Genomic DNA, 27,215 nt, shown 5'->3' with positions numbered 1-27,215 from the left:
TATAGCTGAAAGCAGGAAGCTTTTTACCAAAGATGGTCAAACATAAGGCTATGCATACAAATTCCCATAATACAAGTCAATTAACTGATCCATAAAATTGAACTTTTTCTTAACTACTCTGTTGAATCAGCTATTTGACCCAGCAAAAATAGGTCAATTAGTCTCACTCGTGGGAAACATAAATTTTGAAATGCAAATTTTATCTAAGGGTTAGTGAACGTCAGCTATCCTTGTCAATGATTGTATCACAGCAAGATTGCTAAATTTGTTAACTTGAGAATGAAATAGTTTAGTTCCAGACTGTCAATTCAAAGATAAACTTCTGTTGAGTCAAAGGAAAATAATTCCTTGGCCAAAGCATTTTCTTTTGAATGATTGAAATTTGCACCACTTAAGCAATTAACTTGAATTTTATCATTATTTCTTAAACTCTACTGTCATACTTCTTAGTAATTTTCCCATTAACATGAATGCAATAACTATGTGATCTAGAAAAAAATAAAACTTTTGAAAATAAAAAATTGCAGATAAAGAAGAAAAGGTCTAGTAGAATAATACCAATATGGTGACATGGCAGAATTAATGAAATTGGACATTTTACTAAAGGCTAAAAGAATACCAAAGGATTTTAATAAAGGTGAAAAAGGAAAGTAATTTTCTGAAAGAACTTAGAGGAATAATTTCAAAATGTATCATAATAAACAAGGTCACTCCACACCTTGTGAGATTATTTGAGCAGCCATTTTTGGAGCTCATATTATAGGCTTGAGTCATCTATTTCAGGGGATGATAGCGACTGGTTTAGGCAGTGCTCCAAGTAGAAACCCATACAATGGTTTATGGCATATCTTGTACCTTCAAATAGCCTCTTCTTTTATAAAGGTGCTGATTTTGTAATGCATAAATGATATAATTGAAAGAAGCATCCTTTAATAATTGACTAAATTAACTTTTCAATGTACACTGACCAAATCTATGATAGAAAAAACTGATCAGATTGTTGAAAATGGATTGTATAATACAACTAGAAAAATCTAAATCAGGAAATCATTGTCAGAGGCACTAGAGAAGTTCTGAAATATAAAAGGATAAAAAGTATTGGGTGAAAAAATTGAACCTTGTCTTAGAAACTTGTGTTTCAACTTAGGGAGTTTTTATGATCTGCCTCTATTTTCAGCTGTTATTTTGACATTACATCATAATTAAACCACAATATTTTCCCAGAAGTTTTATTGCTCTCGACTCTTTTGAATATTATGAATTTTTAGAACAAATCACATTTTAAAAAAATCCTCAATCAATTCCTGATGTCTCAAGATTTAAACACCTATTGGCCAATATAAACAAAACTCGATTGTAATTAATGGTTTCTGGCGTAACTTTATGGAACCGATTCATTATAAATAAATGAAAGGACTAACTTTGTAGTTCCACACGAAAACGATTTATTCACACGACCCGGGTTTCGAAGTAACCTGATGATGAAGTTTTACTTCGAAACCCGGGTCGTGTGAATAAAGCGTTTTCGTGTGGAACTACAAAGTTAGTCCTTTCATTTATTTATAAAACTCGATTGTTCAAAATTTCACAAATTTAGTAACATAAAAATGTGTGATAGTTGTTTACACCACATTTTTGATTAATATAAATTACAGCCCATAAGAAATCAATTTTTTTTGTCGGACCAAACCCTACATCCTAAGGGTCAACCAGCTTCAAAATTTTTACAGTAAAAAATAAATTATCTGCTAAGAAAATTGCCATATAAATTGACTTCATTCTATTATCATTGGTCATTTTTCAGCTGCTTCCTGCCAGCAGAAAGCAGCTTTATTTTTGTTCTATCGTAAAATTGCTAAATATAGTTTCAACTATTAATTAGTACTACCATGTCCCTTTGGAAGTTTAGAAAGCAAATAAATGCAGTCATTGAGGCAAAGGAAATGATAGTGAAAACAACTCATCTCTTGATCTTCTGTCTGGTTAATTTAGGTTATGCATAAGATGTTATGAAACAGAGAATCTCTATTGATTTTTAAAGACTGAACTATTAAACGAGCAACTGCTTCCAGTAAAACGATTTGACTTGATGTGTTTTCAACACTAAATATTATTAAATGGGACACCATTACTTTCTACTGAATAATCAACAAGTATAATTATCTATACATATTTATAACAATATAGGTACCTATTTTTGGTAACATATTTAAATGAATGGTATATACCATAGAATTTTCAATGCAGGTGATGCTATTACCATTCCTGGTAATTTTCCCTAACCCAATTTCAGACATTGAATGACAATTGTCCCTCACAATCATTTTCCTGAATCCATTTTTCCAAACACATAATTTAAAATCCATGATTACCTGGAGGAGTTTTACACAGTCACATAAGAAGAGGAAGAAGAAAAACAGATCCATCTCACTCTGCTGCACTTACTCAAAACTAAAAGAACCCCGCATTTAATTGAGCGCACAGGGAAAGCAATTTTAGCGAACAGGTATAATTCTTTCAACTCATATTTTTTTACTAATCTGTTTATCACAATTATGTGGCTTCATCATCTACATTCTAGTCATCCAGACTAATATTGATCTAAAACAGAATTTATAAATGGTGGCCAAATAAGATTGCCTTCACAGAATTAAGACTGCTCCTCTGAAGGACATGGCATTATTTTATTTCCCAGTTAATGTGAAACTGCTTTACTTTTATGAATTATCAAAAGCAGAGACTAGTTTCACAATATGAGTATGCTGAAAAGCCATAGTTTTGTTCAGTATGGCGGCCAATGCCTGAGAAGATTGATTCAAACAGGAATATGTAAAAAAAATAATCAGCTACTTAAAAGTAAATTAGGAGCATAAAGTTGACTACATAATTTAAAACAATGAAGAGAGTTCTAGATCTTTTATAATGGAAAATAGCGACAAACTACAGTTCAATATATTTTGGAAATAATCCAAATTTATAGAACAACCTATTCAGGAATTTGGATTTGGAAAAAAGGATTCAACAGTTTTATATTCAGATCATAACCAATTGGGAAAATGAGTGTTAGTAAATTTTGATCAAGGAAAATGTTTAAGAATTGCAATTATGCATTATAACAAAAATATCCACAACTTTTAGTATCATTTTAAGTACATGGGGCCAAACCACTAACAACAAATACATGGCCAGAAGCTATATCTTTAATTAGTTGCATCATCTCATTCCTACATTAGCTCTAATTTCCCAGATATCAGTCACAATGAACCAGTCAGAACATTAATGACTAAAAACTCAACAATAAAAACTTCAAGTTTGGGTTTTTCTTAAAAATCTATTAAGGCTAAAATGTGCAGAAACCTGCAACTTGATCCATGCTCTTATAGCTCATTACATTAAATTAATCCTGGGAGAACTATCCAGCCAAAATAGGAGACTGTTACAACCAATGAGCACTTCAATGATAAAAAAATGGAATATTAAGATCCCTCCATATTAAGCATCTGGAGACTAATAATTTCCCCTACTTCACACATCAACAGTCTCAATCAGTAAATGTCTCATCACTGAGAATACAAAAAATTCTGGACTCATTAGCATCATACTTTCATTTAACGATAAATAAAATGGACAAAATAAAAATTATAATGAACAAGGTAATAATTTGATGCTTTACATGTGTATACATATATATTCATATATAAGATCTCACAATGAAACAATTGATTGCACTCAGGCCACACACTTCTGCCCTTCATTTAACATTTATATATTAAAGCTCTTTTTCCATATCAAATATAAAATTCACAAGCACACTAAAAACGTAATATTTACACTTATACACACCAATGTACACCATTAAATAATTCACCACTGGTAAGGAGTTCTATAATTTAATGAATCAGGCTGGTCTCACTCATCTGTAGATCAGCCATCAGGTAAGACCAAACTGCCCAAGCTGAAAATAGAATTATAGCATTATTTTTTAAGTGAAATTATTATTATTTGGTAGTCTACTATTTAAGATAGGTTTTTTATGGACACAAACTGTACACTCCTACCTTTCTTAGTATTACCAACCAAGACAAAACCTGATACCTCACACTACAATTTCACACTACAAACTGTTTTTCAATTCTGTATACCTTCCTTCACTCTGTCCAATACCTGTATCATTTTCCTACCCCTCCCTCTCTTGCCTAAAATCCTTTTCTCGATCACATTCTTCAGTATTCCAATGCCAACCAAAATGCTGTACATCTATCTTGCCTGCCATCCTTGGATTTCTCCCAACAACACACTATCCTTTGTCACCATGCCTAGGATTTCTTAGTTTAGTTTCCCATTTCACCTTTTCCATCCTTCTCCACACCCACATCTTGCAAGCCTCCAATCTACATGCATCACCTCTGCAACAACCAAGTTTATGAGCCATTCTAAAGCATACTCTACACCAGAAGTTTCTCTACTCTCTTCTTAAACTCATTACTTGACATCCCTGTCATCAATTCCCTCTTTCATGTGATAGCATAGCTAAGGGTGAACACATAATTGTATTCATACATACACACCAACAATCATTAATATAGTTAAACACTAATTAATTTGATAACCCTCAATTTATTCTAAATTTCCTTCACTTTCATAACTTAATCTTTTCATTAACTCTTAGCTAAACTGTTACATAGCAGTCACAGCTAAGCTAAGCTTGGCATGCTCTTCCAAGTTGTGACTTTTGCAAGGTCAAACACATCACTTTCAAATTAAATAAACAGCAACATCTCCCATCCCTCCAAAAACATATATGTTGCCAGTCCAAATGCCAATTAAAACAGAAGTTATTTGTCAGTTTCTTCCAGTTTTGGTTAGAAATTATGGAATATATCTTGGTAAAATATTATTTTATTTTGGATGAAAGGAGATAGGGACATTATTTCTTAGCAGCATTGGAGGACTAAGAAATTCTTGTCATTGACTTAATAATTTTTGTACATTTGTATAGCTTTAGGCAAGGGGCATGTGTTAAACCTGGTGGTTATACCTGTGAGAAACCTTATGACAAGAATTACAGCTCTCGCATCCCCTCACAGTTCCAGTATTCAAGAAAAACAGCAGGAAGGAGGATTCAAATTAAAACATTTCCAATAAACAAGACTATAATTACTTCACATTTCAGGCAATAAACTTACCAAAGTCTGTTTTTGTTCCTCCTTGATTAATATTTTCTTGGTTTGTTCGTCATCAAACTTAACAACAGCAGCAATAACCCTTGCAAGCACCTAAAATAAATATTTTCAGAAAATTAAGCAGTCATTCAGATAAAACTTGAAAAGATTACTAAAAAGGAACAAAATAATTAAACCATTTCATCATTATTTTTAAACAAATACAAAAGAGCCTTAACTTCATGTAACCCAAATTTTCATCATCCTAGAATGACTGTAATTCTTTTGGAGTTTGGAATGGCCTCTATGCATATATATATGGGACATAATAATCCCGTGGGTACAAAACTGAGCTAGTGACAGGAGGGCCTATGTTCAATTCTGGGTGATGCCTCCCATCCCTCAGCACCTGACGCCCTCAGCTTCACCCAAGCTGAGTGAGTTTTTGGTTCCAGATCTTAATCTGAATAGCCTGAAGGTGCTTTTAAAAAACACTTAACCTGAGCTGAGGCTTTCTATTTATTGGGACCATTTAAAAATACTATGTCATTCGCAATGAATATTAAAGCTATCAATAAAAATGCAAGTTCATTTTTCTTACAGTGTTTTGCATTAAAAGGTGTTTATTAATAGATTCAGGCATTAGACATTAGGCAGATTCCAGGAGAAACTGAACTCTAGGTAATGGCTGCAAGAAGTTAACCATTTACAACAATGTGTCATGTTTACACAACATCTTGATACTACACCTAGGAAAACTGACTCACAAAAACAAGCAACAATATTTACATATGGGAAGAATATTTTGCTATTGATTATACTATATTTCTTACTTTTATTAGTTTACAACATTTATTTTCAATGATGTGGAGTATCAACTATACTTCAGCAGATTTAAAAAATGACAATGGACAAAGTATGAAGCATTATTGTGAATTCCATTTCGAATTTAATAAACAATACCCTAACTGCTCCCTCCTCTGGTGGCAATAATAGTAGAAATGGAAATACAAGATATTTGAACACCCTTCAAGATCCCACCTCCTTTCATGAAGGTGTATTTCTGCATCTCATAATACCCCAAATGGTACCACAAGCCACATATGGAACTGGTGAATGACAAGACTTATTTTTCATACATACAGGGAGCACCTAAATGAGGGAACATCTAATGGCATTGAAGCACAAAATTTTTTATCAAAGCAAAAGAATTTTTCAAGGAATGTCAACTCTAACTCAAATTAATTCCATGTTAGTTTCTTCTACTACTTATCCTGGATTTGGCCTTTGGCAACATAATCCCTCGATCCAACAAATGCTTTTCTTGGCTCCCAAGGAGATTGTTTCGGACATTAATTGCATACAGTTAGCATCCATTTTGTTCACTAAATCACTTTAAATAATTATTCCTGGGTCCTTACCAAGTGACATTAATACATCAATGTCATTCCCAGTTGCTTTGGTGATTATAACAATATTTTTTTAACATTACTAATTAAAGCTACATACAAATTACTTGACTTCACATATTTATTGTACCATGGATGTAAAATAAAGCCAGTTCATTGGATTTATAAAATAATTACATGTGAACTACATCAAAACCTTAATCTTTTCCTAAACACATTTCATGTAGACTGATTGCACTCCATTGCTCCATTGCTACATACCATTGGCTCCTTTCCCATCATGTACTCGTAAAGAATGTTTCTCAGATACTCCAGCTCTGTTGAATCATCCAGAGTTGACCTTTCAGAATCAATTAAATGTGGCCTTTTTTGCAGTGACAAGAGGTGGCGAAGTTCCAAAATTTCTGAGCTGCAAAGAAAGATTCTCAAGATGAATAAAATAAAGGAGAGAATCATTTCACACAACCTGATTTTAAATGAGGATTCTAATAGTCCAAAACATATATGCAAAAAATATGCCCAACTAGGGGGTGTTTGAAAAATGAACAGCAAATTGAATCTTTGGAGATGTAAAATTTCATTTGAGATGCAAAAGATATGCCATTTTCTAAATAAATAATCATGCTCATTTTTAATAAACTTCTCTTTTCACAGAACCAATTTCTTTATTACATAAAAAATAAATATTTTGGGCTGTGCGTTCAGCCAGGAATGCAAGCCACTTCTTTGACCTTGGTTTCACTCCAAAATCTTTATCCTCCAAAAAATTCCTACAGGGATCAAGTCATATTAGTAAGATCAGAGCTGTATCGAGATGCTGTAAGAATGGTGTATACGCTGCCTTTCTGATTATGCATACCATGTAATCTGTTAGGTAGAGTCAACCTCTTCTTTTCAGAACCTCTTATTTTCTACGTGCACAAGACTGAAATGTCTGGAGTCTTCATTTCATGAAAATTTTCAGTTTGCCATTACCGATTTACCCTTGAAGCATTTTGGTCACCAAGTTGACCACCTTCAAGCAAAATTGTTGTGTGCAAAAGAGAGAAAAATCCCAAAAAGAGATCTTCCTGAATACAACCCAAGTTTATCTGACTTTATTGTATCGTTTATAGATCTACGCAAATTGGCTAACAAGTATGACCTATTCATATCAGTCATAGGCACTAGCTCAAGTGCATAATTTTACAAACTTCAGAATACCAGATCAAGATGGTGGAGGTTTATTCAATAGCTTAGTACACAAACATGTTCACACATTAATAATGTATTATTGATCTAACAGAGGCACGCAGTTTCAGTTATTATATTAACAATCACGTCACTATTTTTTTTTAATTTGCCAGATATGCCAAATAACACAACGGACTTTACTCCACATTATTCATGCATAGCTATTGCTAGAGTAAATAGTTTTTGGGGGTGGTAGGATATTGGTCAACAGTCAAATTTGAAATGGAGAAATACTTGTTTAATAAAGCTCTACCAAAGGGAACAGCACCAACAAAAACAAATTGTTATGGGCTTACTTACTCTTACAATCTTTAGTACTCTGAACACCTATGTTGGTAAGTATAACCATATTTTTTCTTTACACTGTGAACTGTTAAAGAAACAAAAATAAATAATTATCTCTCTTGGCAGGGCACTGAATATCTAATCTTAGTGAGACACTACTCATGAGGCAACTTTCATCCAAACAGCCTAACTTCCCAATGCATGAAGGGCAACTTTATTTAATCATCCAATCCTTAGTAAGCACATCCTCCACATGAATCCTATTACTTCAACAGAATGGCTGTTACCTAGTCATCAAGGGATTAACCGATTGTTCCAGATTTCACAAAGAGTTTTGCAAGTCTCACAAAATTGATACACCAAAACAACAATGCCAACAGAGGTAAAAGAAATGGATAACACTGGAGTCACATCAAAAACTATTCCTATGGATCACCAATCAATAGAAAGTTTTTAAGTCATTCAAAAACCCAAGAAAACTATTCCTAAGGCAACTAGGAGACCATGGGATAAACTTTACAAGTTTCCTCTTCACAAAAATTTTCTCAAAAATAAACCAATTAACTTATCCCAAGTTAACTGGATATTTATTTAACAGTTTAGACGGAATGAAATGCAAATATTACCGTAATGAGAACACCTTTTTAGCAACCAGAAGGATTTTAGTGAACCATCATGCAGTTCAACATGGTATACACAGAATTTTCTTTCCTAAAATAAGACAGAACTGATTGTTCCAGGACACCCACCAATTTCCCAGAGTTTTCTCAAAGAGTGAAATTCCATGAGTATTTTAGATTCTCTGGGTGAACTGATGCACTAATGGCCATAAATTAGAGGTTTAGCATCTTAAGTAATTTGAAAAAACACCCTTTATTTTTTCACCCAATTTATTCACAAAATATACAATAAATCCATTATTCAAAGCAACTGTACACATTTTTATTCTCATGCATATTCTTCCAGAATGAGTAAGGTAAAATTAAACATCCTACACATTCTTAAACACATTAGTACACCCTAGTTTAGACGTAAAATAGTGTTTCTAACCATTTTCCTAAAAAATGTCATTGATCAAGTGTAACTCAAAAAACTGTCCTGACCCCTTATCTAGAATTTAATGAAATTTCAACTTAACCAACTAATCAACCTATTATTCTAGAATGAGTAAGGTAAAACTAAATATCCTACACATTAATACACACAAATTTGTACGTAAAATAGTGTTTCTAACCATTTTCCTCAAAAATATGCCATTGATTAAGTGTAACTCAAAAAAATTTCCTGCCCGCTTTTCTAGCATTTAATGAAACTTTTAACTTAACCAACTCATCAACCACATGCACTTAATTTCTTCAGCCAATGAGTAGTTACTGATTTATTTAATAACTAAGCCATTAATCCACATTATGCAATTTTTTATTAATGCACTTCATGGAACTAGTACAAAGGCTTATTTTCTCTAAAAAAGTAAGTGCTTCTTTACTTTTTGTATGGTCAAATTTCAATAGATTTATAATAAAAAACAATAGCAAAATAAACAAAAGACTTGACGCTCCTAATATTTGCTTTTTCTAAACCCATATTGGTTTTTGCTCAATAGGCCATGCCAGTGAAGAAGGGAAATAATACTAATGCTGAGGACATTTAAGTTTTTGATACTGGTCAATATTGATCTCGATTGTAATTGTGTGGTTAATTTGGTTTAAATTAGAGTGACATTACAGAAGACACCCATGGTGTCTATTTAGTAACTTTGGTAGTGGATTATCACCCATTTCCACATACAAGCACCATATTTAATCACAGAAAGGGCCAGAAATAAATCTAGTATAAAATAACTGATGACTGACATAGCTAAATCATATCTTTCATAAATGTTCAGCTAATTTGATTTAGCCTTTGGAATATAAGTGAAATACATGGCTTATGAGAAGAGCTTTTAAGACCACGCACCTCAAACGATATAAGAAAAATAACTCATCCAAAAATTAATAAAAATCAAACAGATCACTCACCTGTACTTTCTTTTTGTTTCTGACAATTCCCTTGATTGTGCTTGAATTTGTCGCTTCAAGTAGGACATGCTGCCAGTGCCACTCTCCACAGCTGCCACTGCTACTTTGCTAGTAATTTCCAGTTCCTGCAAAATAACCCACAAAGGGTATCTAACTTAGAAAAGTGGCAAACCAGTCTCAGGGAAATTTGTGCAACACTCTTCTCTGCTAATCTAGAGTCTGCAGATTCAAGTTCCACCCAAGCATTTCAATGTCCTATATAAATTTCCTAAAATAAAAAATGTCCCATTTAAATAGAAATTGAAAAAGTTTATCCTATCACACTCAAGTAATTTCTTCATATGAGTACTCATGCCATTTATAAACATACAAGTACGCTCAAGAAGAAGACACCAAGAATCTTTATTACAAGGTACAACTTCACATCATTGTAACCTGAGTGGCTACATGCTCTCCTTTACCAGACACATGAATTTCTTATTTCAGAATGATTGACCTAAGGAAAACCCTCAGCCTAAAGCTGTAAACATTAAATTAATAACATTTGTTTGAATGCTCATTATGAAGTACAAGTACATGATCATGGATGCACAAAGTTTTGGGATGAGGGGAGGTCAGTGACCTTGATTTGTCCACCAAAAGTTCATGCAATACTCTGATATACTCATGTGCAGATCATCAGTGCTTTTCTCTTCCCAGCAAGTGAAGATTTTAATTAAGTTACAATGGTAAAGATAATAAAAGCTTTGAAACTAAATACCTTAAAAAAATATAAGGTTGAAATTCTTCGGCTAACTTAAAAGTTTTTAATTTCCCAAAATCAAAAGTTGGCAATAGTACTTAATGTAATAATTGAAACATTTATGTACTATCTACAGTTTCCAATTATTGCTTCCCTTGAATTCATTTTATGTGAGAATTCCATATTTTTCTATAAGGCAAGCAAATAGTTTATTATGAAACAAAAAATCATTAACTATCTACGCAGCACTATTATAATCAATATCATGCGATGAATATGAATCCATATCAACAATCCTTCATCCATATTTGTCCTTCGCCAGTCATTTGTGGTTTCCTGGCTACATAATTGGTCTAGCTTTCTGAGGAAAATGCATTCAGCAATTCACTTAATGACAGTCCTATGTCCTTGTAAAACTATAATTCAGCCATTTTATAAATTTGGCTGAAAAATTGGAGAAATTATACTTTCAAATGCTATAAAAACTCAAATTAATCACAAGGAATAAAAAGGAAAGTCTCCATATATATATATCCATTTATATCATCAACATAATTTCCGATTATTTCAGTCATCCGTGTTTTTCAATCATCCACACTTCATCATGCATCCATCAGCATGGATAATCAAGAGTGAGCCTAATATGCCACAGTAAGCATAGTCATAATTTATCTAGGACATCCATCCTTTTCAATTATCTTCCAGGGCTTTCACCTCAATTATCACAGATAACAAATGGTACACTGCACACAAATTACACAATTTATAAATACAGCCATTATAAAATTATTTAATAGCACATATTTTTCAATTTTTTCTAAATGTGGGGTTTAAAGAAAGGATGAGAAATGAATATTGTGACATATGGATGGGTAATTTCACTACAAACAGAATCCCAATGGGTACATACAATAACTCAAAATTTAGCTATGACAAAGGTTACATAAAATTGAATAAGTTTTTGGCATGCCAATGCTCACTCTTTTCTCAGCTTCCCACTGCAACTTGAGAGCCTCAACGGTTTCATTATGCTTTTCCTCCAGTTCAGATATTTTTGACATCCATTTTGAAGTTTCATTTTCAATTATCTGGTTAGCCTTCTCCCTCTCAGTTGTCAAATCTCTTTTCATATTTTCAAGCTCAAATTCTCTCTCCTGTACCAAAAAAACCACCGATTAGTTACCAATTTATAGATTTCCACAATAAACACATAAAAATAAAACGGGGCGAAAGATATTTTAAGAGGACAATAAATTTTCAAATTAGGCTAAGGAACATTAAAGAGTTAGCACAAAAATATTACTTATAAATAATACAATATAATAAAAAAATTAAATTTTCAAATTAAAAAAAATATTTTTTAATTTTAATTTAAAAAAATAAAATAAATATCTTCAATTAGTCAAGTAACAGGATTTCCAACACCATAGTAATACACGTTAAGTATTCATAAGGTGTATAATGCTAGATGCTCGCTAAAACTACGAAAGAATACAACTTTCTCTTATCAAATATATGGTAAAAAAAGATTTTATCAAGGACGAAAAAATCCTTTCTCTAGTGAGCAGTAATGGGTGGGTTCATGGCTGCTCTCATTCTTGAGATGAGAACCATAACAAGGATCAAAATGAAAAACAAAATTTATGGAAAGGATAATAATACTAATTATAATTCTATAAATTCAAACGTGAAATTTGGTGGAATCCACAATCGGAAAACTCATTCATTTCAGTTCATTGAAGTATAGAGATTTGACGTGTTAATAGCCCACGAAAATGAGTGTAGCTTAAAACAATTAGTTATGCATCAAAAAATATCAGAGTGAAATTTGGTGGAATCCACAATCGGAAAACTCGTTCATTTCAGTTCATTGAAGTATAGAGATTTGACGTGTTAATAGCCCACGAAAATGAGTGTCGCTTGAAACAATTAGTTATGCATCAAAAAATATCAGAGTGAAATTTGGTGGAATCCACAATCGGAAAACTCATTCATTTCAGTTCATTGAAGTATAGAGATTTGACGTGTTAATAGCCCACGAAAATGAGTGTAGCTTGAAACAATTAGTTATGCATAAAAAAATATCAGAATCTACTTTAATTTATTTACTTTCCTTTGCATGAAAACAATGCAATACAAATATGGGAAAGTAACCATCAACTAATAGTTTTTCTAAAAGACAGTGAAAAATTTATCGTGTAGTACATGTGTACCTAAAAAATTTGTACCATCATCCTTTGGTTCTGAAACTTAAAAAGATCATAAAGATTGCCCATAATATTTATGATAGAATGACACAAGTCATAAGCCACTTTTAACTCATTATGGGAAGAGAGTTTTAGTTAAGGTAATCAAGTATTTGCTTGCGATTGCAACTGTGGATAGCTCAATACTATCCATTCACATGAACTATTGAAATTCAAAACTGATGCTAAGTACCAAACTGTCATCTTGACCAAAACGAAGTGGAACAGATCAACCAATAGTATTGCTCTGTGAAATCATATTAATGAGTTCATTTGAACAAGTGTATGCCTTGGAATCCCCTGAATGTATTTTGACCCCTTCCCTCATTGTCTGAGGATGCATGTGGGAATATGCACACCCACAAGAATCTAATTGGGTTTATGACAACACATAAAGTATTATGTACTCATTTTTCTTCGAGAAATTATTTATCACAGTCTATATGAAAAACCAAGATCAACTACCATGAAATTTGTGTTAAATACATCCAATAAATACACAGACCTTAACATTTTACTTTTATCAACACATCATAAGACTCATAACTCCCAAGTAATAGAGCAATTTATTGTCAATTACCAAATGTGTATGTTTATAATGCATCCATAGAAAATTAAATTAATCAACCTAATTCAACATCTTCTCATCATCATATGCATCCTCCCCGTCTGGCACCAAAGGAAATCATTGCTTATTAAAGAACATACCGCTTACGTAAAATAATGCCTAAAATATTTATCATAACTGGCTGTCATAAAGGCTGCATAAGAACACAGTATATGCATGTAGAATAATCAGATATAAAAATTTAATCACAAACATTTACCAACATAAATCTGTGCTGAAATGCAGTAGTAACTTACTGTCTATGACTTTTTAAAATTGAGAGTTTCTGGTAAACTAAGAGGAATTATTCCATGGTAAAACTTCAATAAATAAAACTGATTTTCCACATTAAAATTGAAGGCATAAATCTACTACTTTTTAGCAAATTTCATTCATTCAAGTTTTAGCTAAATACTTTTATTAAAAAAAGGGTTAGAAATAAATAAAAATTATTTTTTTTTAAAGCCAAGGAATTTTTTTTCTAAAATGCTATTAAAAATATGAATATGTATGAACATGAGGAACTATAAGGTTTTCTCACATTAACTATCTTATTGTGGTCTTCTAGCAGCTGGTCACACTCATTCCCTTTTAAAATTAGCTCTTGCCTCAAACCATTTATTTCAGTCATTAACTGCCTTCTAATGTAGTCCACCTCAGCTTCCATTTTTTCTGAAATTTTAAAAATACCAAATTGAAGAAGCATTTAAATATAGTTACTTTTTTCTGAAAATAACAATAATATTGATTTTTTAAATTTATTTGAATTCTTTTAAGCAGAATTGTAAAAAAAATGCATTGTGAACATACTTGGCATAATTTACCAGCAATTAATCATATAATGTACTTATTGTGAATGATTTCTTTTGAATACTTATCATTAACACTTTAACAGATGGCCCTAATAAAATAATTATTATTATTTCATCAAGTGTGGTACTTATTTTTCCTTGTAATTAAGTTACATCACTCCAAGAGATCTGGAGAATGAATGACGTGTCAAACCAAGAAACAGCTACCACTCCTACAAAGCTCAGCATTGCCCCAATGCACATGAAGGAAATTTAAGTTCCCAAATTGTAGTGCAGCTGGAGCCCATGGCTTGTGGTAATAGACATTGAAGGACACACCAGAGTTAATCATGAATGAATTATGGAACAACAATTTTTTTGGCACAAAAAAACATTATGAAAAGTAATCATAATGATCTCAGGGACACAGCATTCAGAATGATTAAAAAATATGATATCAAGCACACTTGCTTGTAGATTTAAATAACATAGCTCCAGAATCTTACACCCTTGTTTTTTAAACTAAAAATAAATATGGCATCATTAGAGAATTTCAAAAGGAGGATGGGAAGACATATAACAATGTGATAGGAAAAACATGGTAAAGGGCTGGTTTTCCAATGATATATATTTGTTTACTGAAAACATTTTCTAATTAGTAGATTGGCATTAATAGATAAGACAGTAAGCATCATAAAAGTTTTTGATATCCAGAATTTCACTGTAGGCTATGAATGGATGGACCATTTACAGGTGTGACATAACATTGCATGTTCGACATATAGGACAACACTGGAAGAGGTTTTATGGGCCTTTTCTAATAAATAGGTAAATATTTTTATTAATTAATTTAAAGGTTACCATTTCATTTCAAACATCATTTTGATTAATGTCCCAAATATTTATTTTAGTAAAATTCAGAAAAACCTGAAATTTATATTTTTGACAGGGCAAATGAAAAGACATTTTGAGTTCTATGCAAAATTGAGAGTGGGGTGAAAAATATTTTTAAAGCTTATTTCAATGTTTCACAAATTGAAAACATTTAACTTCTCTCATTTAAGGTATATATGGATCTACATTAAATTTAGATAAAACATAAACTAGCATTCATAGTGACTGCTTCTTTTATGCCATTTTTATGCCTCTAGCTAGTTTCCTGCATTTTCCCCACTCAAGCCTCTTATCATTGGAAGCATATTTGGAAATTGCATGATGACATCATTTTATAAGTCCTTCAATTTTAGACAAATTTGAGAAATGTTAAACTTATAGATTAAAACACAAGTTCTAACCTGAGTAGCTAGATAATTCCTCTTGATGTGATTCATCCTGATTTGCGACGGTCACATCAAAATCCCTCCTTATCTCCTCCACCACACACTCAAGTTCTTTTGCTCTCCTTTCCCAATCAGCCTTCTCCAGTGCTTCCTTCTGAGCTACAGAGAGAGACTTTTCCAAGCTCTCCTTCAATACCACCATGTCCCTCAACTCCTCCCTCACTCGGTCCATGTTTTCCTCACCACCAACACCTTCCACTCTCAGTCTCAGCTCTTCTTCGCACCGCCTAACCTTCTCCTCCAGCCCCTTTCTTTCTATCGCCCACCCTTCACTCATCAATCCCAACTCTCCTTCCAAAGACCTGATTCTCTCATCAGCAGCACTTGCTCTTTTCATTGCATCATCCCTCTCTGCCCTCAAAGTCTGCTCAGCTGAATCCATCCTCCCCTCATTTTCACCCCTCTCCACCATGCTATCTTTCAAGTTTGTTATACTCAATCTCGCCTGCTCTAACTCCTCCCTCAATTTCCTATTCACCTCACTCACTCCCTCTAACTCCACTCGCATCCAATCCACTTCTTTTGCCCGCTCAGCCAAGAGTTCCTCCAGATTCCTCCTTTCCAGCTCTGCTCCCTCCGAAACTTTCAACCTTTCTTGAAGATCACGACCATACCCTTCCTGTTTCTCCAGATCTGCTTTTGTGTTCTTCAGCAGCTGCTCAGAGATTTCCGTTTCAGTTTGCAATTTTCTCACCTCCTCCATCAGTCCCATTTCTCTTTCGTGAAGCTTATCCTTTTCACTCCCGAGAGCTTTCACCTGACTCTCAAAATCTGCTTTTGCAACACTGAGCTCCTTATTTTCACGTTTAAGATTTTCTAATTCCTCAACCTTTGTCGACATCAGTGACTTCAGAGAATCGACTTCTTGGGTCAAGGCTGTCAGCCCAAGCTTCAATTCCTTTTCTTTTTTTGCGGAAACACCCAATTCTTTGGTCAATATTTCCACTGCCTCTGAATTCTTTGTTGCCTCAACTTCCTTGGAATCCAGATTCTTCTTGAGGTTTCTCTTCTCTTGCCCTGATACCTCCAACTCCTTTTGCCACGTCTCACCCTTAGACTTCCACTCATTTGCTATTTCTTTCATCTTCTCCAACTCCTTCTTTGTCTGTTCCTCTCTCGCAGAAAACTCATCGGTTAACTTCTTCAGGTTGCTTATTTCAGCCCTTAACTTCTCTTCACTTTGAGAGTAGCCCTTCCTTTCCTTTGAAGACTCTTCCAACATCCTCTTCACTTCCATCTCTTTGTTCTTCACTTCATCCCTAACCTCTTTGAGAGTTTTGATCAGTCCCCCTTCCGCCTTCTTGAGCCCTTCTATTTCCCGGGACATGCTCTCGATCTGCTCCCTCTGCATCTCCCAGCTCCTCCTCATGGCTGCCTGCTCATGCGTCGCCTCCTCGGCCTCCACCTTTGCCTTCTCTTCCATCTCCCTCACCACCTTCAGATCATTCTCAGCTTTGAGTGCCCTACTCTCTGATTCATGCCTCTTCAGCATGAGAGCTTCCATCTCAGTAACCGTCACCGCTGCCCTCTGCAGTTCCTCTTTCAATTTCCTCTTTGCTTCATCCCTTTCAACTATTGCACTTTCAAGTTGTGCACGAGTCCTCCCCTCTTCCTCCTGTAATCTCTCTAACTGTTGATTTTGGGTTTCTTTCAATTCCTTAATGATTTTCTTGGTTTCCTCCTCCTGAAGATGAAAACCTTCACACTGTGCCTTCAATCGATCCACTTCTTGCTCTAATGATGAGACGCTCTTCAATGCTTCGTGCAAGATGGACCGCCCATCACCCAAAACACCCACAAACTCTTTGCACAAACCATTCTGAAAGGTGTTCATGGAATTTTCAGCCAAAAGCCTTCGCTCCCTTTCCGCCAGTAACTCCCCTTCTAAGTGGTGACACTTGATCAAGAGATCATTTTCACCCTTTCTTTTTTGGTCCTCAGCAATGCAACTAGCAGACTGTAACTGAGCCCTGACCTGCTGCAGCTCCACCTCTTTTCCTTCAAGGGTGCCAAGGGCCAAGGACACTTCAGCAGCATACATGGTCTTCAAATGCTCCCTTTCCATTTCTGACTCAGCATGAAACCTGTCCAATTCACTTTTCAGGCTTTCATACTCCTTGGAAATTTCCTCAAACTTAATGACTAAATCTTCGCCATCAGTCTTTGTCCTCTGCAGCTCTTTTGTCACTTGCTGCAGCTCCTCAACATTCTTTCTCAAGCCATTAACTTCTTCCTTGGAATGCTTCAACTCCTGTGTCAACACTTTCTTCTCTGAATTGAGCATGTCAAGCAGCCCTTTCATCTCTTCACAATCTTTCACAACACCCTTCAGCTTTGTATTCGTCGCATTCAAATCCTCTTTAAGTTTCCTCTTTTCACCCAACACTGAGGTCAATGATTCCACCAGACTCACGTTGCTCTCGTTGGCCCTATAACCATCATCTGAGCATTCCGCAGACTCAAGAGGGGATGTATTCAAAGCCAGAAGCTCCCTCATTTCCTCCTCCACTTTCAACAACCTATCAAGCTCCCCCCTCATTTCACCACACTTCAATTCCCACCTCTTCTCCAAGGAGGGCTCACCCAGAACTCTGGCAGCTCCAACATCACCCTTGAAGTGCTGCCGCACCAGAAACGATTCCCCACTCTCGCGACCATTCAAGTTTGATATCGAATCCGACACCTCCAAGTCACTGGCATCCTTTGACTCTACTTTCTGCAAAAAGTTTTCACTGTCTGAGTGCTCGAGGGACACCATTTCATCCATCCAATTCTCAAAGCCATCTATCAAATCCTTCCCTCCACCCCTCAACACTTCATCTAAACTTGACTCCCGTGGGTGCTGGCTGGACTCGTCTTCCTCCAGGATGATACCTGAACTACTGGGTCGACATTTTGCCAGCAACAACGAAGCCCTCAGTTTCCCATTCTCTGCAGCAAGGACCTCCACCTCTCGATACTTGGAGCGCAGCACCTCCTTCAGCTGCATGAGCTCCGAGGTCGGTGGGAAGGACAATGGAAGGCCATCTCCTCCAGCACCAGAATCTTCAATGGGCACATTGGCAGTGCCATCTGCTGATGAGGCACTGGGTGCAGACTCTACGCCACCACCCTTTTTATGGTTCCTCAGTTCCTCTTGCAACTTGGCCACTATCGCCTTCAACTTCTTGGCCTCCTCCTCCCGTGACTCCAGTTCCCGATGCACCTGCATCTTGTTCTCGGCCAGGCTGAGGGCGGCCTCCTCCTCCCTTTTGCGCTGGGCTTCCAACTCCATCTGCCAATGCAAAGAGATATCAACTTGTTGGCATGCTCAGTCCTCCATAGTTACCATTTTCTATTATCACTCTTCTTTAGATGAAAGGGCAGTTAAGTTTATTTGTATTATCCTTTCTCACATTAAACTATAAAAAGTGCATTTACTTTTCAATGTCAGGAAAATATTCTAATTTCTCAAGAAAATTACATGAATTATATAATTTAACATACAAATCATCAATTAAATTCAATAACTGAAGACACAAAATAACTTTGTATTCATTTTCACTAGTACCTAATACAAGAAATATGGCCCAATTGCAACGATCTTCAGTCATCAATTGATAACTGTGCTTGTTGTAAATGAGTCATTCACACAAAATTATTTCCCTATATAAATATTTCAAATTATATTTAATCTAAACAACGATAAATATAATATACACAATGGTATCAAAAGTATTTATCAATGGTTTTCTTCAAAAATTCTTACATTTATATCTAATATACATGGGATATCCTACCAAAACAATTATTTTTTAGGAGAAAATAAAGAAATATCTACGAGCAACAAAATTAAAAACAAATGCGGCAGGGCAAAAATGCTTGAACAGCTGGTTCCAAACACATTCCAATGTTTCTAAAGACTACCGGCTTAGCATATGGCTCCAATGGTTTGCCCTAAACATGCGCAGGTATAGCAGTATAGAGTACATAAGTGCCTTTCAGCATGCATTGTAAAGGGACTGTGATGGGTTATTCTGTAACTTCTAAACGGCAAGCTTTCTTAATACATTTTTGCTTTCAAACTACGCTTTTTATATTCTATAAATGTCTTCACACAATGCCTTACAATTCAGATTCAAAACTGTAGGTGCAATATTAGCAAAAAGCGATTCCTATGCAGGGCATGTAAGTTACCTGAACAGTTCCCAATCCAAATTGGACTCAAATCTATGAGGTCATGAGTGACAGTAGTGATAAAAATTGATAAAAAAATCATAGCCAAACAAACCCAGGTTGACGATAAGAAGAACAATTTGATTTCGATTTGTAAAATTATTTCCCAAAGATAGGATCCATGTGAACTGGTAGTAAAATATCACATTCACAGCTTTTAAGAGAGCTAAATTATGATGAATAACGGAAAAAAACAATGGCTTGGTTTACATTTACAAGAAAACTTTTCATAGAAGCAAAATTCAGTTCAATTCTTATAACTTAAAGGCATAGATAAAGCTGGCCGGTTCAATTTGGCCAAAGTGTACACTGAGAAGAACTTTGCCAAAGTTTGCATCCCACATTTATTTGATTTTACTAGTTTGAGATGTTCTGTCAGAATATACAGGTGGTCTACCAATCACAAATGTGTTACTGTAATGAATCTATACGCACTAAGTTTCCCAAAATGATAATTTAAATGAATGAATTAGTAATATGCCCAAGTAATATACTTAAATATTATATGAATCCTGATTCAATTCAGTATGCATACTGTTGAAGGCAAAATTTAACACAGTCCCAACAGATTTGAAAGATGCATTCTTCATCATTATTTTCCTTTATCTACATCATAATTGAAATACTGCATTATTACAAAGAGAATTTACATTTAAGGCACAATTAACTGGTGAGTAGCGCTTCCATTAGCATACAGTTTTCATTATTAAGATGTCTAGTTTAAGAAAGTAGCAAACCCGTTCATAGCGATAGTTGAAGAAATTCAGACCCATATCATTCAAATCCCTATGATTCAAAAGCATAAAATAACTCAAATGTATTGAATTTTCCTTATGCATGACATGTAACCACACAAAATAATCATTACGCAGCATAATTTCCTTAATGTTAATTTGTATTGATTTAATTTTACTCATCTTTCCCATATATGACTGGTTACCATGCACATTCCTACCTTCCATTTCCCATTCTTAGAGAATCCAAAAAATGTTGATGTGCACTGAACAATTACACAAGCGTACGGATATCATGTAAATTAAACTGTTTTGAGAATGAGCTGTATGTGCTGCAGAGCAAAATGAAGCTGTGAGGACTGAAGCAGTGCCAGGACTGGTTTTCTGAACCTAATAATATTTAATCTTTACATATGACAGCTTGGATAAGGATTCTAAAAATTTTCCTAGACAATTACCAATCATGAAATCATGAACAATCATCTACAATCATGACAATGAACATCATTAATATGCCTTTGAGCAGGGAAAATCTAGGGAGTTTCCATATCAGTTTCCATAAGAGAAACTATTCAGTTGAAATACCATGAATTATATAGTAGCACAAAAGATCAAAGGTGCAATTGGGTGTGTTAACAAACACAAAAAATTCAATTTCCTACATTTTTAAAGGCTGAAAAAAAGGAAACTTAAACCTTGTCTAACTCCTAGGAAAGTCAAATACTGAACTTAAGTAAAAAAATTAGTCCAGTTGGTTAAACTAAATCATGTGAAATTTCATTTATAACTATCAAATCATTCAATCAATGGAAAATAATGAAACTAAGGACTTAAGTGACTTAGCGTGAGCATTAGAACATGTCAACATGGCCAGTAAAATAAATCAAATTGGTAAGATCCCTAATTTGTATCACCAAAATTCATTTGAGCTAATAAGATTATTTATGGACTGTTTAGGGATTTATATAGTGACAGCCAAATCTAATTTTGGAGTTACATAAATTTTGAATCTTTGAGTTACACAAAACTTTCACCATTACATGGTAGGTTTTACCTGTTACAGAATAACCCCCTAGAAAGATCAATAAGGTAAAGCGGGTAACTAGAGCGCAAATGATTTCTGCACTTGAAATCATATAACAGGTTTTAGAAAATTCACACCTTTATTGGATTTTATTTTTTTTTAATTGATCATTGCGAATTGCTGATAATAGAACCAGTCATCATATTTTTTTGATTCTCAATTCTAATTTTATAATTTTTTGCATTATAAGATGAAGCCCGAAAATAGAGACTAGAATAATGATGCAAGAGCAATCTATTTTTCCTTAATTTCTTTTTTGGTTCTATGCAGTGCACTTTGTCAATTTCAAAGTTTAAACAGCACAAAACATGGATAGTCATTAATTTACATGCGTGTTCAATGATATTCTCTTACCTTAAGGCTTTGTATCTCACTAGCCAAAGATGCATGGGCATTTTCAAGCTTCGCTTTATCAAGGTTAAGTAGTTGCAATTTCTCATCATTTTCTTTTTGGCTCTGTTTATATTGGGCTACCAAAGTTTCCAACTGGATGACCTTATCTAGACACCAAAAATGACTCATATTAAATCTGCACGTGAGGTCTAGTGATTTTAAATGAATACCATGTAATATACACATAGCATTTATTAAGAGTAAGTTGAATTGAGAACATTTGTACGTCCGCTGGATTTGCATGAATTATACAGCATGCACAGTGTTGATATTAATCAATTTGCTCATTGATAATTTCAAATAAGTATCATATATGAGAGCACCAGTCAAAAATGAATATGCTACTCCTGGTTGCTTTCATATATCAACCAGTGAATCATTTTGTCTTAGGAGTGGCACTTAAAGTTACAGAGAGTTACTTAACATTCAACAATGATACCAAAATATTACTATTTTGGATCAGTGACAAACAGGGGCCAACTTTAAACAATATAGTAATCAAAAGAATGCATTCAACTGGGGAAATGTTCAAACTTTTCACATATTCACTAATTTATCACAGTCGCTTTATTTTAATGTAATCAGCATATATCTTATTGCCATGCATAAATGAATAGTCACTTGCCTTGATGGCTATTTTCACTTAGAACTGACAACTGGGAATCTGATTCTGATACCCTTTTACTAGTGACATCAACCAAATATTCTTCATTCAGATCCTTATCCCTTGGCCATTCACTCTTTGAAGCAGCCCCACCATCATATTTTAGGAGCTTCACCTATTTGAATGCAATTAAAAGTTTCATTAAGCTTAATGAAATACTTAAGTCCAAAGTATCAGCAAATTTGGCACATGAAAAATTAGACTGCTGAATTTTAATTATGAAAAGAACCGTAATTTTTATTCACCATGAAAATCTATACTTATCCCTGGGGATTTCTTTCCGAAAGAAAGATTTATCTTAGTTAATCATTCAATAGACTGCAGGAGAAATATTAATATCAGGTGTGCACACAATGGTATGTAATGTATGAATCTCGGTCATTCACACATGGGAACACATGTACTTTAGCCAGTTCCTATACATGAAGATATCATAGTGTAACATTGGGTCTGTAACAGGGTTACTCTGAGCCATTCGGTGAAACACCAAGGGCAGAATCACCAATAAAGTCGTTCAAAAATTCACATATGACAGTTTTATAGACCACCGAATACAATACAATTAAGAGAAGATTAAAAACGGGTGAATCACCACTCAATGCATGTTATGGAATGCCTAGGTTAATTTTTTCTCTTTTTCCTGTTGCAATAGTCTTTAAAACTTGTTTACTTCACAGCTGCATCACAAAAACCACGCATAAACAGGGAGCATAATGATATCTGCGCTCAGTGACACTTGTGCTCTACAGAGAAAATAACATCATGAATGTACTGAAATTAATACACATGCATACCTAAAAGCCATTCGAGGGCTGTTATGGCATGATAGCGGCCTTGAAATGGATAATATAATGAAATGAAATTGATAATTTAAGTCTTCCTTCATACGTGGGAATGCCTGTGCTCGTGATGTAGTGTGTTCTATAACTTAAGATGAACTAACTTCTGATGAGACGAAATTGCAAGAACAAGAAAATATTTGTACTTATGAAAATCGCCCCAAAAACTAATTTGCCTCAAACCTACTGACATGCTTTTTTACAAATGCAAGGACCTCAGATTAACATGTAGTGTACTTATATGGGCAATAATTTGGATGTTATTTTTTTATTGTAAATTCCTAAAGCACCCAAAATAGTATAACCCATCATGAATGACTGTTCCCACATATGTAGTTTTTCCTTCATACTAAAAGCTCAGGGGAGACAAAGTCAGGCCAATGATTATACAGGGTGCAGCAACATAACTTCCTTTATTATAAAGTAAAACCCCTTTAAAAAAGGAAGTTATGTTGCTGTACACTGTAGAATTACATCACATACGTTTTTGGAATGGAGATCACTATTCTGTTCTAATTAGAGAGTAATTACTTGTTTTCTAGAAAGTTTTTAAAAGTGGAAGCAATACTGATTGGATAATGTTAATGTTAAAGCCTTCATGGGAAGTTAAAATGGTGAAAATTGATTAGGGTCAACTTAAGATATTCACCTTTGTTTTCAGTGTATCTATGAGATGATCTTTTTCTTCTAAATCATTCCGAAGTGCATCTTCCAGATGCGCCTTGGCTTTCTGCTCCAATGCACATTGTTCTTTAAGCTCTGCAATCTTCCTTAGGGCTCGATCTTGTGTTTCTGTTAACACTACCTAAAATTGTCATGTACACTCCACATTACACCATTCTACACTGAAATATTAACTAACTTATGATATTATAGTTACTTCAATGATTGAACACTCATTCATATTCAAGCTTTAGTTCAAAATTTAGTTAGGTTCCAGTCTCGAGATGAAGACAAGCATGAGCCTTGAAAGATAAGCTAGCACATTCTTATGAATAAATTAAACCAATACAAAATGGATATATATAGAACCCTCGCTAAGTAAAATACCACATGAAAATACTGTTACTAGGGCTGTATAAATTATTTTTAACAATGATAATCATTTTGCTAAAACCATTTTGATTTGAAAATTTTTCAATAATTTTACAATAGAGTTGCTACATAAGCAAAAAAATAAAAGGCTAGCCTAAATTAAGCTGTATGAAAAAAATTCATAGACGGAATGTGGTAAAACCATGACAGATCTTTTTTATTCCAATTATTTCAAGTATACAGTAACTAATGGATGAAAATTCACAAAAGTTACCTTAATCTTGCCGTTTTGCCTTTCCAGTTCTTTAAAGTGCCTGGCAAGGTCTACATATCGTCCTTTATACTTGTGGTATCTGGATTGGGTTTTCCGGTAGGCTAACAACAACTGTTCCTTGCTAATACTTTGCAGGTGACTAGTGCTTCCTGTAATGTCATCAATTTCGCTGGTAGATTCCAAGTCAGACTGAAATAAATTCATGTTAGAATTTATTGAATAAATCCGAATTACCCATCTAGAGTATACCTAAGCAATGTGAAAGCACCTGGAAAGACCATATTGTCACTCATTCTGCCACCAAGAAATGGCGTAAACACAAACATAGTAACATGACAAAAAATAAAGCCACCTAAGGCACCGAATCAGTTAAAAGCCAACAGATATCATAACCTAAATTATCCGGCACGGCAATGCAATGTGTCCACCGCGCTACCACGCCCACTTGTTATCAATGATAACCAAATCAATACACACCAAAGGCCACAATAAATACACAAATCATGATCAAATTTAGGATAAAATGTTATCCAAACATTATGCGCACTAAATACACAAACCTGGAAATGATAGGCGTTATTCGGTGACTCGTAAGCAGGGAATAGAGATGATACATCACTCATCATTGAACTTGCTGAAGATCTTCTCGACCTCGACGGAGGAAATCGTGGAGGTGTACTAATTACATCTTCTCGAAGATCTATTCGCTGAAAACTATTGTTATCTTTCTCCGGGGAATTGCGCGGTGTTTCGGATACTGAAACAGACGTAAACAATGAAGCTTATTGGCATTAAAGAGAAAAGCTATCAAAGAATTTACTCTTCAAATAAATCAAATATCGGATCTCTTCATCAAAATATCGGTAATTTACCCTCACTCTCTTCCACAATGCTAAAATTGTCATTTGATGTGGACTCCTGCATAGAGCTTATAGAGCTTGAAGGGCTGACCATGGCCTTAAAAGAGATGACAGAGCATAGAATTATTTTCCAGAGCAGTATTAAAGGTTTATGTCAATCAATCCAGTATTTATTAAGGTCGGCTAATCGTATAATGCGATTAAGATATAATAATAAACCTACTTACTTGAGCAAAATGCTGCACTGAAGCCTGTAATTTTGGCGAGATTTTTACTTCTTCGGCAATTTTATCCTTCAGTTTCTTGAACATTTTTACGAGTTTAAATTAACATGCACGAAAATTAAACGGAAATCAACGTCAGCTTTAAAAAGGTATCAGCTGGAAGGCACACATACGGGAGATGTCGATTTGGTTCATTGACCAGCATTTATATGAGTACTGGTTATGCTGGCAACGTTTACAAATTGCCATCTTGAATCCAAGCAATGCAGCGCGCATCAGCGCACTGAATGCATTTTTTTCCGTCTTTGCACCATTTACTTCACAAAACTTGGCTTGCTTCAAAGTAACACCTTAGGTTCATTCATATTTATTGTAATTAAATCTGTCGAAATGACCCATTAGTATGTGACGTCATATTTCACGATATTCGTATTTTTACCGCGCTCATCGTTCCGTTTTGAAAAGGAATGTAATCTTCTTCCTCTTATTGCCCGAAAGCATAATCTAATTTATTAAAAAGCAACAGGTATTTCGAAAATGCACGGATAGCTTTACTCATTTCAAGCAAGCTCGTACAACCATGGCAGTATAAACTGTTCTCTTTCACAATAGTCCCTTTTACCACTTTCTTCAATGGTTTCGGTACGGACCCTCCGGCTTTAGACGAAGAAAAGGAAGCTGTGGGGACGTTCTAATTTGTTGATTCGATCATATTTTGAAAAATTGATCTAAAAGCAGAATAAAAAAGTGGGATGACCTAAGAATTGGGGTTTTTTCTTTGAGTTTACCCGATCTATTTATTTTTCCAATGCATGCAAACGTACCTAATATCAGCTTCTATGCATTCCTCGGACCTTCAAATTGTGGGAAAGCCAAATGAAAACATTACATTGTCATAGCATTGGGTTAAACGGCGGTAGATTTTATTTTTAGGATCTTTTTTCATTCATTATATTGCCACATTTAAGAGATTTCAGGATTTACTGACTGCTTAAACCTTGCTTTATTTCGTGGATTACATGAGCTCGTCCTCGCGTAATCTGATAAAGGGCTTTGTCCA

At 34.5% G+C, this 27,215-nt stretch overlaps 1 protein-coding gene across 2 annotated transcripts; it reads right to left on the bottom strand.

Annotated features, from left to right (window-relative positions):
* Nucleotides 1-1,563: 1,563 nt before the first annotated feature.
* Nucleotides 1,564-26,358, bottom strand: LOC139700120 (golgin subfamily A member 4-like). 2 transcript variants are annotated; one of them, XM_071598649.1, is made up of 14 exons: nt 26,159-26,358; nt 25,944-26,028; nt 25,632-25,828; nt 25,072-25,260; nt 24,412-24,567; nt 22,885-23,038; nt 22,221-22,366; nt 15,789-19,107; nt 14,244-14,374; nt 11,830-12,003; nt 10,108-10,232; nt 6,833-6,980; nt 5,187-5,276; nt 1,564-3,955 (listed from the first exon to the last, which is right to left on the bottom strand). In XM_071598649.1, exons 1-14 carry the CDS (start codon nt 26,240-26,242, stop codon nt 3,932-3,934), a joined length of 5,022 nt encoding a protein of 1,673 aa, XP_071454750.1. In that variant the 5' UTR covers nt 26,243-26,358; the 3' UTR covers nt 1,564-3,931. The 2 variants fall into 2 exon arrangements, with proteins under 2 accessions (XP_071454750.1, XP_071454751.1); XM_071598650.1 differs by lacking the exons at nt 22,221-22,366; nt 22,885-23,038 and having other exon boundaries at nt 26,159-26,357.
* Nucleotides 26,359-27,215: the final 857 nt, after the last annotated feature.

This window comes from Hetaerina americana, unplaced genomic scaffold, assembly GCF_022747635.1.
Source record: "Hetaerina americana unplaced genomic scaffold, ioHetAmer1.1.p SCAF_10, whole genome shotgun sequence".
Classification (NCBI taxonomy): Eukaryota; Metazoa; Arthropoda; class Insecta; order Odonata; family Calopterygidae; genus Hetaerina; species Hetaerina americana.
This window is presented reverse-complemented; position numbering and strand designations above follow the sequence as displayed.

Bases quoted from the DNA above. Each gene is read 5' to 3' on its own strand.
- LOC139700120 (XM_071598649.1), bottom strand. From the start codon at position 26,242: ATGTTCAAGAAACTGAAGGATAAAATTGCCGAAGAAGTAAAAATCTCG. The intron at 25,829-25,943 runs GTAAATTACCGA...CGTCTGTTTCAG, and splicing joins CATTGTGGAAGAGAGTGAGG to TATCCGAAACACCGCGCAAT. The intron at 19,108-22,220 runs GTAAGAGAATAT...TTGCATTGGCAG, and splicing joins GTGAGATACAAAGCCTTAAG to ATGGAGTTGGAAGCCCAGCG.